Source organism: Biomphalaria glabrata, chromosome 5 (genome assembly GCF_947242115.1).
Source record: "Biomphalaria glabrata chromosome 5, xgBioGlab47.1, whole genome shotgun sequence".
Taxonomy (NCBI): Eukaryota; Metazoa; Mollusca; class Gastropoda; family Planorbidae; genus Biomphalaria; species Biomphalaria glabrata.
The window spans coordinates 31,669,445-31,685,478 of record NC_074715.1 but is presented as its reverse complement, the minus strand read 5'-3'; the positions used below and the strand labels follow the sequence as shown (position 1 = coordinate 31,685,478).

General features: G+C 32.2%; 1 protein-coding gene across 4 annotated transcripts in view; it reads left to right on the top strand.

Annotated features, from left to right (window-relative positions):
- Window positions 1-16,034, top strand: part of LOC106065376 (trafficking protein particle complex subunit 13-like) — a 90,253-nt gene extending 74,219 nt beyond the window's left edge. For 3 of the 4 annotated variants that reach the window (XM_013224170.2, XM_056030448.1, XM_056030446.1), the window contains exons 2-12: window positions 1,372-1,540; window positions 3,416-3,500; window positions 6,520-6,650; window positions 6,817-6,889; window positions 9,443-9,487; window positions 10,716-10,748; window positions 13,324-13,454; window positions 13,852-14,050; window positions 14,494-14,594; window positions 15,062-15,218; window positions 15,817-16,034. In XM_013224170.2, the coding sequence (XP_013079624.2) occupies window positions 1,372-1,540; window positions 3,416-3,500; window positions 6,520-6,650; window positions 6,817-6,889; window positions 9,443-9,487; window positions 10,716-10,748; window positions 13,324-13,454; window positions 13,852-14,050; window positions 14,494-14,594; window positions 15,062-15,218; window positions 15,817-15,912 (1,220 nt within the window). In that variant the 3' untranslated portion in view covers window positions 15,913-16,034. The remainder of the gene's footprint in view (window positions 1-1,371; window positions 1,541-3,415; window positions 3,501-6,519; window positions 6,651-6,816; window positions 6,890-9,442; window positions 9,488-10,715; window positions 10,749-13,323; window positions 13,455-13,851; window positions 14,051-14,493; window positions 14,595-15,061; window positions 15,219-15,816) is intronic. The other variant, XM_056030447.1, reaches the window with a different exon arrangement.

The window sequence follows — 16,034 nt, the reverse complement described above, 5'->3', positions numbered from 1 at the left end:
TGTCCTGTATATTTACTTGTTTGAATAATTGAATAATTCAACCCCAGATCTTCTTAACACTTGGAGCCTAGTGGATAGTGGACAAGAAAATTGTCTGAATAATTGAACACACTTTTCAACACAAGTTTTCTGTCCGATAGTATCTTCCTTCCCCCCCCCCCCTTTTACACAAACACTCAATGCTAAAAAGAGCATTTTTGTATTAATTTGCTACAGGAAAATGAATTGATAAATGGTCATATATTTTATAGTGTGGGTGAATATAAACAAGCATATGATATAACAAATCTAGTCAACTATTCTACCGTAACTTTAAAAAACACTGTTGAATAATTACATGATTTAAATAAAGGTGTGAAGCACTTCATTGTCATTCCAAACACCTACCTTGATTTATTTCCAATAGTTTGATTTTGATCAATGATATTTATAAGGTAAAAAAAAAAGTCCTGTTATGTTTTCCACTGCAGCAGATCAGGCTCAATATTAGAACCGAGATTACAGTTAAAGCTTAAGTGTTTGCAAACAATCAACAATTTACTTATTAATCACAGACACTATAAAAAAAATAATTGTCTATTATTTTGTCTGTCTAAGGGATACAGGTATTATTAAAATAATTGGTATTTATCATGTAAATCCAGGAAATACAGTCATTTAAAAACAACAATCGACTCTTATCTTGTCAGTCCAAGTGATACAGACATTCAGAACAAAAACAACAATTGACTCTTATCTTGTCAGTCCAAGTGATACAGACATTCAGAACAAAAACAACAATTGACTCTTATCTTGTCAGTCCAAGTGATACAGACATTCAGAAAACAAAAACAATCGACTCTTATCTTGTCAGTCCAAGTGATACAGACATTCAGAAAACAAAACCAATCGACTCTTATCTTGTCAGTCCAAGTGATACAGACATTCAGAACAAAAACAACAATTGACTCTTATCTTGTCAGTCCAAGTGATACAGACATTCAGAAAACAAAAAAACAATTGACTCTTATCTTGTCAGTCCAAGTGATACAGACATTCAGAAAACAAAAAAACAATTGACTCTTATCTTGTCAGTCCAAGTGATACAGACATTCAGAAAACAAAAAAACAATTGACTCTTATCTTGTCAGTCCAAGTGATACAGACATTCAGAAAACAAAAAAACAATTGACTCTTATCTTGTCAGTCCAAGTGATACAGACATTCAGAAAACAAAAACAATTGACTCTTATCTTTCAAATCCATCTAAGAATAACATTTTACTTTAACTAGTTTTAATTTCAAGTTACTGGATTTACCTCTTATATAAATCTGCTGTAGTGGTTATCTCCCCTCATATGTTTTCAATTCTCTTTGATTTCTCTGTTTTAGTGATGAGGCTGACCAAGCCAACTTTAATGCCACATCAGCCTCTCTTGACAGAGTCCAGAGATCTATGTGGTGATGTTCTAAATCGGCTGAATGATGCAGAAATTGCCAGAACTCCGGGTCTGGGGAATTTCCCACTAGGAAACCTTCTGACTCTCCCACAAAATTTTGGGTAAGTTATTTCTTGTTTGAAAGAACATTTCCACTTGAGTTCTTGTCTTGAGTTCTTCTGACTCTCATAGCAAATTTTGGGCAAGATATTTTTGTTTGTTTTAAAAAACATTTCCACTTGAGTTCTTCTGACTTTTATTTTTTTGTTTGTTTGTTATTAAGAAGTATCCACTTGAGTTCTTGTCTCTCTTTGGTCATGGAGACTATTATCAAATTTTCAGATTGTCAAGTGTTTGTCATGGGGATAGGAACTATTAAAACCTCTTTAGACTTAAAAATGCCAACTCTATATGAGGAAGTATATACATTGAGGCTTACAACTCACAAAGTGATTTGTATTTGAAGCTTGTATTTTTAGTCAATGTTTAATTTAAAAGAAAAATAACACGAGAACTAAATTGCAGCATGTTAATAAGATTCAGCAGATTTTCTGTTTTGTCTGTTCAATCAAAATGCATGGTGGTGTCTAGTGGTGCCTGGCCTGGTGCCATTATTGATTTCATCTAATGGCTGTTTTTCTGGCTTAGAATATCTTTTGCCTTTGTTGTTGGGTTTTGTTTTTTTTTTTTGCTTTTTTTTGTTTTTGCAAGTCTAAAAAAACATGATTCTCTTATTAATTAGCTAATTTTGATTTCTTTTTTTTTTCATATTTGAAACTGCAAATTCCAATTTTTTTATTCAATCAAATTCATAACATTAATTGGGGATTATGTTGTAGATTTATATATGGTTTCTATTTATTCTTTTTAACTTGTATGTTTAGAACATACACAAAACAATGACTATAAAGAAACCTTATTTGATTGTGTCATTCCAATGTTATCAAATCATTTTTTTCTTCGCAGAAGAATTACATAACCAGGGTACATGAACAAATAAAACCATAATGACAAAGTAATTTAGAAAACAAATAGTTATGGCTAATAGTGATCTACTTGTTTTGTTTTATAATGATCTGGATTATTTGTTTATTCTTTTCATATTCGAAGAGTTAAACACAGCTCCAAATTGGTATCTAACTCTTACACTCTGTCAAAGCCACACTAAATAAATTCTAGATCTAGTAACTCATGGAGTTCAATGTGTGTCTATAATGAAATAATTGACTGGAACAGCAATGAAGCAATAGCTTGATTTTTACACACTATGTATTGTGAACAGGCAGAGAAGTTTCTCCAAATAAGAAAAAACAAACTGTTTTAGAATTAAATTTACTGAAGTAACAGTAAAAATGTTTTTTTGTAACATTATTTTAACAATTCGCTAGTTTCTTCTGTTCTCACCTTTTTATATCTATATTTAGCATCCAGGAGATGCTTGAAAACAAAAGTACTTTCTCCACTACTCTATTTTATTCATAGGAAATTGCTGAGTTATTTCTAATGCTTCTTAAATGGTGAGGTCTTTTTGGAGTTACTGCTTGTAAATAATTTATTAGAATGTCTTTATGGCATTGGCATTAACTGTGACTGGCCATTGTGCTGTGTGCACATTACCACTGTGACTATAGCAATAACTATTATTTCAAATAATTTGTGGATTTTATTATTTCATTTGTGGGTTTTAATCCATACATTTGTCTGCTCCTTTTCAACAGTTTCATTGCTGTAGATTCTACAAAGTAAAAATTGTTGAACTAGATTTAGTGCCAATAGTTAATATGCGATGTTATGAGCATCACATGACCGTTATTTTTACAATTGTTGTCATGTGCTAATTTTAGATGAGTCTTAAAAACATCTACAAATCTAATATAAAATTCCCAATCTAAATGAGGATTTGAGCACAGCAGGTAGGACTCTTGAGTTGACTAGCTTCATTTTTTCATATATTTAAAAGTAGAACCTTGTGCTGATATCACAAATCTTGGTTTCAGCAACATCTTCCTGGGTGAGACATTCTCCAGTTATATCAGTGTACATAATGACAGCAGTCAACTTTGTAAGGAAATCACACTCAAGGTAAGTGCCCTGTACCTCATGGAACTTGTGCTTTCAAGTTATTTTGTTTGATTAGTAAGCTATGATGTATCAGCCTTAATTGTAAATTTCACTTTGTGAAAATATTTGACATAAGGAGATTTAATGTCATTTTTATTGAAACATTTTATTTTTTCAACTTTAATTTTGGAATGGATGTGTTGGGGAGAGGAAAAAGACACTTGGCTACCTATCAAGGGGGCTTAAGTTTGATCCCAACTCGAGCAGAGTTGTGTTTTCTGAGCACACAAAGGCAGCAAGAAACCTTTTCTCAGTTACCCCCCCCCCCCAGCTCACTACTTCATATGTAAAAAGCAATTTCTAAAAAGGAAGGGTGGGGCAGGAAATATATAATTGGTAAATTAGTACTGGATAGTTTCTTAAAACAAGCATTGAACATGTTCAAAACTATAATCACTTCCCACATTACTCTGACTCTTCTGTGCAAAGCTAATAGTAACAGAAGTAGTCTAAGCACAAGATAATTTGCACACAGTAGGTATTTGTGTGAAGTAATTCTTTGTTCAATTGCCTGGATTGAATTTCTAATAAAATATTTGTTCAATTTCTTTTTATGCTCTTTTTTTTTTTAACCTGTTTTAAATGGCAATGTGTATAAAGCCTTGCTAATCAAAAAAAAATTTTTAACATCACTGCACTGCTGAACATCTGCTGATCTAGTATGAATAGCCCAGAGAGCATGAGAAGGAAAGCTGACTCTAAGCAGTTTGCTCATTCTCTCAGCCACACACACAATCAACCTTTTCTTATTCTCCTTGTTGGACTTTGGCACTTGTGTTGAGCTTATCTGCATACATTGTTTTTTCTTTCAACAATAAGCTCATTATTTTAATTATTTCTTTTTTTTGTTTACAAAGCTTCTATCAACTCACTCCTTCTGTCTGGTAAAAAGTGTGTACATGTATTTCTTCCTCACCCTTTGATTGGATCAAGCTGAAACTTCTGACAGTTATTCATTGAAATAGACAAGAAATAAATCAATTTTAAAAAAGTATCCAATTAGACAATTTTCCAGTATTGCTAAATTTGTTGGGTTTAGTCCCCATACATAAGTTTTAATGCTATTTCACCCTTACATATTCTCCAGTCAAGTTTATATTTGAAACAATTATTTGTTGTACCTAACAAAACATGAATCAAGAAACAAAAATACTCAATTAGTCAATTAATTATTGTTAATTAATTATTTTGTTTGATATTGAATAAAGGAAATAACCTGTACATTATTGGTAGATATAGTTTTAAGGAAGGAGTTCTTCCCTTTTAGATAAGCTTTGTTTTTTTTGTGTTTTTTTTTAAAGGATTTCTTATATTTTGCTTGTTAGTCTTTTATCATAGCCATTGTTACTTTCCTGTCAGCCTGTTGGGGTTCTGTTGTAATGATTTGTACCCCAACCTCCTTCCCATTATCTAAATCAGTGATGCCCAGAATATGGAACTAGCATTAAACAGCTTTAAGAAGCCAAACACATAAATAAATAAAGCGGAATTCTTGGGTAGAGAGGATTGATAAAAATACTAACCAAAAAGAAGCAAAATGAGTCGGCAGTAGGGCCAAAGAGCTACAGAGCTGTTCACATTTAAGTAGAGACATAAAGCAGTTTTCTGACAACAAATGCAAAGAAAAGTGCTTGCTAGCAATGATGGGAGAAAAAATTTCTAAAAAGAAGAATATTGTTGAAGCCGAGAGCCTTTCTAATAACAATAAAAAAAAAGGCGAGTGAAAGATATGTGTAGAAATGTCCATTCAAAACTAACAGACAAACCAGATTTCAAAATGTTTTCTATTACCGACATATCTGATACCACTCAAAATCTTGTAATTATTCTTGATACAAACAACTTTTTTTTTTAAATCAGAGAAGTTAGTAATTATGAAGAGTATGCATGTATAAAACATATGTGGCAAGGAGTTCAGTCTGGACCATGTGATGATGATCGTGTTCAGATTGAACAATGTTTGTGGTCTCGAAAATCCATCTGCGGCCAATGTGTCGAGTGCCTAGGCAGAGATGCAATTGGAACTGATTGACTTACAAAGCTAGACATCCCAGCTTGACAACTGATTGACTTACAAAGCTAGACATCCCAGCTTGACAACTGATTGACTTACAAAGCTAGACATCCCAGCTTGACAACTGATTGACTTACAAAGCTAGACATCCCAGCTTGACAACTGATTGACTTACAAAGCTAGACATCCCAGCTTGACACACTTTAAGTGATGCAGACAATTGATTTCTACTCTGTGTTGCTTGAAGAAACTTTTCTAAATCTCCGAAAATAAATGTTAACGATTATCACAATAATTAACAACACCTGTTTGTGAGGACAAATCTTTTCAGTGATGAATCTTTTGAAATCTATGTTATGTAATCATCTCAAGGACTAACATTTAGAATTCTAGATTCAGTGGTCATCTCATGCAGCCCGATATTTAAAAGTTGGTTTAAGATAAACTTCTCATGAATTAATGTAAGTACTAGGTTAATGGGTTTCTAATAAAAATTGTTCATTGTCTAGATATATTTCCTTTTTTTTAACCTTTTTGTGGCCTGCGACACGTGTGCTAGAAATTAAAATGACCTGCCGGCTGAATAAGGTGAGCATCACTGATCTAAATACTTAAAGAAGCAATATGGTTTTAACACAAATGACATTTATTCAGATGGACATTGAACTAACTGATACTTAAAGAAGTGCCCAAATAAGTTGCTCGCTTGTTTCAGCCATTGCACAGTCCTGCCCAAGTAGAGTAGATAATTTCTAGACTTTTTAATAAATTAGCTATTGGAACTTTGGAATTATATATCCTTTGTAATAAAAAGTATGGGGTCAGTGTAAAATTAGAAATTTGCCATTGTAATGTAATATTTGTTGACTAGAAGTTTCCATTTGTTGGACTAGTTTATGTTCTCTTTCTTTATGAACTATGAGTGTTGTATTAGACACAGCTCATTGGCTTCTCTCTCCTCCCCAGGCTGACCTTCAGACTGGCTCCCAGAGACTGTCTCTATCTTCAGTCAGTTCTCAGCCCATCCCAGAGCTGCAGCCAGATCACAGTATTGATGATGTCATACATCATGAAGTCAAGGAATTGGGAACACACATGTAAAGTACCAATTTTTTGTAGTTTCTTTATTGGTGAAGTTTTTGTTTGTTTAAATAACAGCTCTAATTGTTCCTTTCATTAATTTTGTTTTAGCAATTAAGCATGTTTTGCTGTTCATTGACACTGACACTAATGAATAAAACCTGTTCTATTTTTTTTTTCCAGCTTGGTTTGTGCTGTTAGCTACATGCTTACTTCAGGGGAAAGAATGCAGTTTAGAAAGTTTTTTAAATTTCAGGTAGAGTTATATAACTTGAACCTTTGCAACCTAATTATGCTAATTCTATCTTTCTTTTTATTCTCTAAAAGTTTAAAAGTGTGATAAAAAAAAAAAGATTGAGCTGTGGTGGTCAGAAACTTGGAAACACTTTGAATCATTCTAGAACAACATCATTGTAGCTTAAAAATATTCGATGATCCATAGTCGCTTAGGGACTGAAGGAGGCCATATATATATAAAGAGATCAGAAATGGTGAAAATGTGAAGATAAATGAAAATGTGAAGATAAATGTAAATTTGTACTCAGTAGATGTTTCCAAAGAAACATTTTAGCAATGGAATTTTCAGCAAATAATAAGTTTTGCTAAACATTTCAACAATGCAAGCTTTATCAAATAATAAGTTTTGCTAAACATTTCAACAATGCAAGCTTTATCAAATAAGGAGTTTTGCTAAACATTTCAACAATGCAAGCTTTATCAAATAAGGAGTTCTGCTAAACATTTCAACAATGCAAGCTTTATCAAATAAGGAGTTCTGCTAAACATTTCAACAATGCAAGCTTTATCAAATAAGGAGTTCTGCTAAACATTTCAACAACCTTACTTGTAAAAAATAGGAGTTCTGCACACAAAAAAAAACACACCAGACATTGCAGTGTCAAATGTTTTGACTTTGGTTATTTCATAATCTTCCCTTGCTGCCTCAAGCCCACTCGTATATTATATAACAGACTGATGCCTAAGCAATAGACTGCAAGCCAAAGATGAACTCTTGAAACTTCTGCCCATGCTGATGCCATAGAGTATCAGTTCCTTGGGGCTTGATTTTCGCCCTGAGGCTGCCCTTGACATATGATTTGAAAATTTATATGGCCCCATGCAGCAAAAGTTTGGTCACCACTGTTTCAACATGTAAATCAATCTTTGTCTAAAACATATAGTCACCACTAGTTCATAACAAAGTGTCATCCTATAATTCAATTATTGTCTAAAACATATAGTCCCCACTAGTTCATAACAAAGTGTCCTTGTATAATTCAATCTTTGTCTGAAACAAGGAAAGGGAAATTATATTTTTGCAGCATATACATTTAGATTAAATAACATCACCAGTGTATAGATCAGCAGGAAACATCACATTGCCTTCAAAAACCTGCTTCTTTTGTTTTAACTAATCTTCTACAACCAAAACATTTTCACTTTGAGTTTAGGACATTCTCTCTTGAGCTTTTTTTTTTGTATTGGGTTGAAATTATTTTTTTTACATTGTTTTATAAAGCACATCTTTCATGCTTACAGCATGTTCAGTGGGTTAGGAAGAAGGTTTCTGTGCTGCCTTAAGTAAGCACTCAACAAATACAACTTTGCTCAAGTCAGGATTCAAACTCGAGCCTCCTTGTCAGGTGGCCAGATGGTCTAGCATTAATCAAGTGGTTTTGGCCTTCGAGCCACACATCCCATGATTAAACATTATAAAATGACTTTTGATCACTTGATATATTTCATTAGTCTTATTGCTGAAAAGTTCATATTTTATTAATCTGTCACAAGATTGTTGAATTATCATATGCCTGGCTGAAAAAAATATCCATATTGATTCTCATTTCCAGTCTATAACTTATTTGATTCTTTTGTAATTTTCATTATTTTGAACTTTTTTCTGTGTATTATGCAGTTGTCAAAAAATATTTAAACTTTAATCCAGGGAACATGCATTATGTAAATTTGGAACAGTCTGCAAAGACGCCAGAGTTTACATTTTTTAATGTAGATTTATGATTACAGTTTACTCACTACCAAGAATGAAATTCTGTTTCTACTGAGGTAGCAGACCAGAACAGACAAAGTATTTATCTCATGCTTTAGAGAAGTCTAGTAAGATGGCATCTAGTCACTCAGTATTATATGAACTTTCAGTATAATCATCTATAAAACCTATATTTCCTAAAAGTTAAAACATTATGTTTACCTAGGTTTTGTTAGGATGTTGAGTCCTGATTGAAACTGGTATTTTAAGACACATTGGTGTGTTTGTGACCGCTGTCAAATTAATTGTTCATAGACCTTTAAGTTTTTCACTTTAGAGGCATTCAACCAAACATTAATTACATAGATTATAAAAAAAGCCCCAAAAAAATATATATCTGTCAGTGCTTTTTTCTGTGTTGCTTATGGTTGTGAACTGAAGTCTTGTATACATAAGCATTGAACCAGTACATTATAACAAGAGCAACACTGTTATTATCTGTTGTTTTACCTTCGCTGTATAGTTCATACAGATGTCTATACTAATTGTCTGACTTGCTTAAAGCTAAAATTGGATTTCACTTTCATTAATCTGCAAATTATAAGCCAGATAAAAAATGTAGATATTCTATTGATTGGAGAGAAAAAACAAGCTAAGTGTGTAGTTTTAGAAATGAAGTGCAGAGGAAGATTTTGTATTAGTCAGTGTTGGAGCTCATTTGTTCAGCTAAAAAACTCTAGAATCTATTTGTCTGTACAATATTGTGGAATCATGTTATAATCACATTTAGCTCATGTCTGTTGTCACATTCTCTTTTGACAGGTTCTCAAACCACTGGATGTCAAGACCAAGTTCTACAATGCTGAGGTAGTGATGTTCATAAATTCAATCCTATATTTTCTCCCCCTATTGCTTAGATTTACAGATTGTATTTTGAATGATTTGTACTTAGTCTGCTGACCAAAGTCTGTACATATGAATGGCCTGACTGAAAGATAAGTTGCATGTTGCACAGTCTTGGACTGTCAGGAGGTTGTCATCGAAGGGCAACAAATTGTAAACTAAGAATGTACAGTTTGTGTAGTGTCTTGTTTGGTGATTTTTTCAATCTCAAAACATTTGACATTTTGTGAACATGATTTTATTTTTGTGCAAAATTGTCATATTATTATATACCGGTATCAGTCAAGTTAGATTTGTTTTTTAGTAGTCTTTTATAGCAAGTTCCATTGTTAGCTCATTTGTATTTATTTATGTTCAGTTTCTGTTTTAATTTTATTTGTCTCTTGTAGTAGCTTCTGGCATAGAAATCAATGCAGAAAAATCCATTGGCTCATCCTTTATAGCACATTAATTCTGGTGTTTATTTTATGTTCTATCTGTTCTTGTGTTTAAACTTTTCAGTTTCATTTAGAGCTCTCATAATATGCAGTCTTCTTGACATAGTGCTTAGCAAAATTGTTATAGGTCTATATATTACAAGCAACACATTTTTGTTAACATTTGTACATAGGTGATATGCATGATTTATTTGAAACAAAAATTATGTCAGTCTCTTTAACTTAGAGACATTTATACTGCACTATTACACTGCTGCCATGTTTCTTTTGGTTCAGTTTAATTTACTGTTTCAATGAAACATTTGATAACTCCAGCTTCTGGAAACTAGAAGCAGCTAAAGGTCCATACTAGTGCTTTCTCATTGACTAAAACTTGCCTAATAGTTGAGCTCAAGAAATAACTGTTTTGTTTTCTTTGTTTACTACAGCACATTGTGAAACATTAGCTAAATGAAATGTATTAATAAATATTTGACTTAATGTGATGACATTTGACCCCAAGTTGAACTGAATGAGCAGTTCAGACCTTGAAGGCAATTGTTACGTGTGTTTGAGGACTGACATTAGGTCCCACTTCTTATTAATGATCTTCCATGTCTAGACATTTCAAATTGATGTTGCTCGATTTTAGCTTTTCTTAAAAAAATTATCTTAACAAAATGTTTAATGTATTTTGCATATTTTGATCTGTATTAAGTCTTACAAATGTTGAAACCAATTCTAACTGTTGACATGGTGCAATTATTTTTCACTAGAATGTGAAAGATGTTCCACTGATTACACTGCAGGTTATGTTTCGACTTGTGTTTAATTGAAACCTCTCATCAGCTCACCACTTGTTTTGTTTTCTGCTCCCATCACCTGTTAGTTCACAAACACAAACACACATACACTCCTACTGTGGTTCAACTTTTGGTTCATTTATTGTCATTTTATCCTTCAACATTCAAGTTTCTAAGAACTTTTGTTTGATCTATATGCTAAATAGTTAGAGTTCAATTAATTCTTATTGCTTTGGTTAATTTGTTCTATTCTATTCTAATCATTTAATAACATGTCATAACATAGAGAGCTGTACATTGACAATAAGATTTCATAGTGCAAGATAAAACATCTATTCAAGTCAGATTAGAGCATATGAAGACATTTATTCTGAGACACTCTATTATAAGCTTTATCTAAAGGGAAGCTTTTATTATGATGGTCTCTTTTCATGGTTTCTCTTTAATGGCTGTATTAAAAGGCATTTTTCCCCCACTAGCATCTACTTGCATTAGAAATACTCTCATTGATCACTGATACGCCCACAGTGTTTTGTTATGCATTTTTAGACAATGACTGAAGCTATCCACCTACATACAAAGTTTTTATTAAAATCTTTATTCACAATTTTCTCTCATTAATACATAAATCCACATTTTTAATTAATCCCAAAAGCTTTATATGCCCTGAATTTTTTTTTTAAGACATTATACTCTTAGGATGAAAATAAACATTGGATGAAAATATAAATTTATATAAAAAAAAATCATTACATGTAAGCTAATAAAGAATTGTTAAAGCTTACACATTCATTTGTGCTAGTTTGGTTAGATTAACTCTTAAATATGCATAAATTGTAAACAATTGTAAGTCACAAAGATCATAATAAACACCACTTCATAGAGTTGCATTTTTTCAATTCTTGCAATGCCTCGAGATGCAATCCTACCTAGCTGTTTTTATTTATTCCATAAGTTGGTTCATTGATCTTAATAATAAAGAAAATAATGAGCTCAAAGTTTTATGTACTCAATGCACAAGAACTTGAAACTACGGCTGAAGTCTAATTTATACTTTCTGAAATGTACATTTGTTCATATATTTAGGCTAAGGCTGAAGTCTCATTGTACTGTCTGAAATGTACATTTGTTCATATATTTAGGCTAAAAAAATCACTGACCTATAACAAACCAAAATGGCTAATATTTAATCACACAGAGTTTAAATTTAATTTTAATATGCTCTGTGTCCCAATTTGTTTTGCCTTGCCAGGATTTTGTCGTAAGTCAGGCCTGCTTAATTTTTTTTTTTAGGCTTAAAAGATCTCTTTATTTTTAGTTTTTATAAAATTTTATTTATTTTCTAATTAGTTTATTTTCAATGCAACATTTCACAAGGGAAACAACTGCGCTTTTTGTCCCTCACATTTATTTTATCTTCATTTCCAATAGTGTTTGATTTCAATCTCAATTTTTGTTGCTATTTTCAATGTCTCTCAGTGCATGTGTTTGGAAATGGTTTGGTTTAAACAACAACGTTTATCATGCATGGTCGTGTTTATAGATCAATTGTGCATGTATGTCTTCATCAAAGAGATTGCATGATTCTTTTGATGCCAGACAAAGACACAAATATTGTTTTCCTCTATTTTTTTTTATCTGAATTTCCCACTTCACTTTTTATAACTTAAATACATTTTAATGCTCTCAAAGAATGTTACATTTTTGTAAACTACTTTTAAACAACAGTGAAGGCTCAAATTTCATTGCGATTTTTTTTTGGTCAGTGTCTGTATTATCTCTGCTTGAATGGTGAAAGACAAAATGTAATTGTCTGCCAGGCTACATGCATTGTTTCTTTGCTTATATTCTAATGAAAAAATGTAATTTGTAAGTAGTCTACAAAAATTAAACTCAACAAAGTAATACTAAAGAATGCATTCAATAATTGATGATAAAATATTATCTTAGCACACATTACACTTTTTGAAGTCTATTTGTAACTCCTAGATTTTTGTATGCTACTGCACTAGAAATGATTCTGATTTTGGTCCCAAGAGACTTAACTGAACTAGTTGCTATTAAGTATGGTTTGATTATGTATTTGCACACCTTCTTCACCCTTTCACTTCCTGTTTGATTGGTAACAAAATAAAGCATGGCTGTCCACTCCTGTCCCTTCCCTCAACAAAGTGTTTCATAAGGCTCTTCCCAATATGACAATAGATTAGTGTAGATTCATTTGGAGCAACTTTTATTTGCCAAATGTAAAATTGTATGAAATATACACTTTACTGTTTTTCTGAAACCAAATGTATATCAGACTTTTAAATGTGTACCCTTAATAATATTTAATTATGTTAACTATAAAAAAAAAAATTCTTACATTTATGAAGGTAAATCCATTCATTAGATTCTATAATTTCTTCTCACTTTCCATTCACTTTAATAGATTATTTCTATCCTAACATGCTACAATACTAACACAGAATTAAGATAACAAAATTTGAATATTTTTAATTAAATAATACTTGTATCTGCATTGATCATTGAGCTCTGACTGCTGAGTCATGACTCTGAAGTTGTATAATGGCTCTTTCAGTCAGATGAAGTCTACCTGGAAGCCCAGATCCAGAACATCACACCAGGACCCATCTACATGGAGCATGTTAGTCTGGACCCATCACAGCAGTACACAGCACTGGAGCTCAATTCCAAAGATGGAAAGTTTGAGTCAGTTTGCTTCATTAATGTCTCTCATTTTGATCTTTCAAATAGAGTATATAGATGAATGCATATATAAGTAGTTTTCTTAAAGATTGGTTATTATAACTTATGCATGAAAAAACAAAATTAACTATTTTAGCATGGAAATAAAATATATTTTCATTGTGAATGGTGGGTTTTTGGTTTTTATGCTCCTGGGGGTTAAAAAACAAATTTGCATTACATTTAATCACAAAGAGAAATTAAAAATAGTGACAGTTATAATTGTATTAACAAGAATATACAGATAAAAAAATCAAAGCATTACTGTTTTAACATGTCCTGAGTTGGTTAAGTTATCTTCATTTCTAAACAATGAGATAAACATTTATTTTCAAATGTAATTTTGTTATCTGTTCACCAGTCATCCTGTGTTTGGAATAATGGACTGTCTGAGCCCCAATGACACTAGACAGTACTTGTACTGCCTAACGCCCCGGCAAGAACTTTATGCTGACACAAGATTACTGAAAGGAGTGACCAACATTGGTAAACTTGACATTGTTTGGAAGACAACCATGGGAGAAAGAGGACGTCTTCAAACTAGCCAGCTACAGAGAGTGGTAAGGAGAAACCCTTTGGACTAATACAACTATTTGTTCTCTGAGAGCTGAAGCTTAGCCTTTGAAAAACTAATTGAAATTGAAAATGCTGAATAATAAATATTGCTCTACCTTTGTAGCTTGAGTATTTCGAAATTTTAAGAATCTTAATTATTTTTTTCTACTTTGTCTTTAACTGCTTTTGGTCACAAAGCAATTAGAAATGCGTGTTAGAAACTGCTAAATCAGAAAAGAAAATACACTTAACTACTTATTTGTTGTCCATTGTTAGTAGTGCCTCAATCCTAGGACAAATGACTTTAATAGTCAAGGAGTGGCATCAAAAGTCTGGGACTGGGTTCATTCCTTTATTCCTATTTTTAGTTTAGTTTAGAATCTAAATTAGTTTTGTAGGTTAGAATTAAACCTTGTCCATACAAAGTTTGTCACTTATATTTCTCCAGGCACCAGGTTATGGTGACATTAGACTGACCGTTGAGAGTGTACCAGATACCATTGCTTTAGAATCAACTTTTGACATAGTCTGTAGAATTACCAATTGTTGGTAAGTACTGTCAGCTACATCTGTCCCATCCTAAAAACCTCAATGCTTGTACTAATAGGATAAAGTTATTATAATCTTCAGTAGGGTCACTATTATTATTATAATAATCCACAATAGATTCACTAGCAAGCATAGGGATAAATTGTTCAAATACATTTTTTTTTTTAAAATTCAAATGAGTTATCTAAAAAATCACCACCAACAAGTTTTTCTGAATTTTTTTTTTGTCTTAATTTTTTAAAAAATGCTTTGTTTCAGATATTGCTAAAAAGTAAGAATTTTTATGTAAATTCTAAGAATTCTTTCATGATAAATAATTACCTCCTTTGTTTTGTTGATAAATTTTGGACTTCTTTACATTTAATTCTTATAAAGAAACCATAATGAATTGAATAAGTTGAATAATAAAACTACGTTGTTGACATTTTTGTTCCCATTTCTATTATTTTGTGTAATTTGACTTCAAGTGAGAGAACAATGGACCTAACTCTAGTCCTCCAGAATATAACTCAGTCTAGTGGACTGTTATGGTGTGGTGTGTCAGGCCGACAGCTGGGCAAGCTTCCACAGAATGAGAGTCTGGACATCACATTGTCCCTCATTGCTGTCATTCCAGGACTTCAGGTATCAGTAGCTTTAACTCAGTAGATATCAGTAACAATGGAGACACAGTCACTGAGTGGTAAAGCACTTGGCTTGCAAATTGGGGGACCCAGGTTTGAATCCTGGTGAAGAATGGGGATTTTTAGGCGCTCTAATTGGTACTTGACAATAGTTGGGGAAAAGTAAAGGCAGTTGGTTATTGTGCTGGCCTCATGATACCCTCATTAACCATGGCCATATAAACAGATGACCTTTACATCATCTGCCCTATAGACCACAAGGCCTGAAAGGGGAACTTTACTTTTTTCTCTATATCAGTAGCATTAACTCAGTAGATATCAGTAGGATTAACTCAATAGATTGTACCATTAACTCAGTAGATATCAGTAGCATTAACTCAATAGATTGTACCATTAACAGTTGATATCAGTAGCATTAACTCACTAGAATTTCTCATTTTATTTGACAGTGTTCATTGAAATATTTTTGCTGTATTTGGTCAAATGATTTTCAACATTGGTAGTATTTGTCAGCATGCTACAAAAAAATCTGTTTTTTACATTTTTCTCAAGTTCTCTTGATGGCTTTAACTGATCTTTTTTATTGTTTATTTATTCAGACAATATCAGGCCTGCGTCTAACAGACAACTTTTTAAAGAGAACCTATGAACATGATGAAATATCTCAAATCTTTGTGGTATCATCTCACACTTAATAGGCCCACATCCTAGGTGTAACATTGACTTCTAGTTTGGCTTTCAGACAGTTATTTAGTTTGAAATATGTTCATACTTTGATGATTTTTTGTGTGTAGATCTTGATATTAGTGTTAGCATA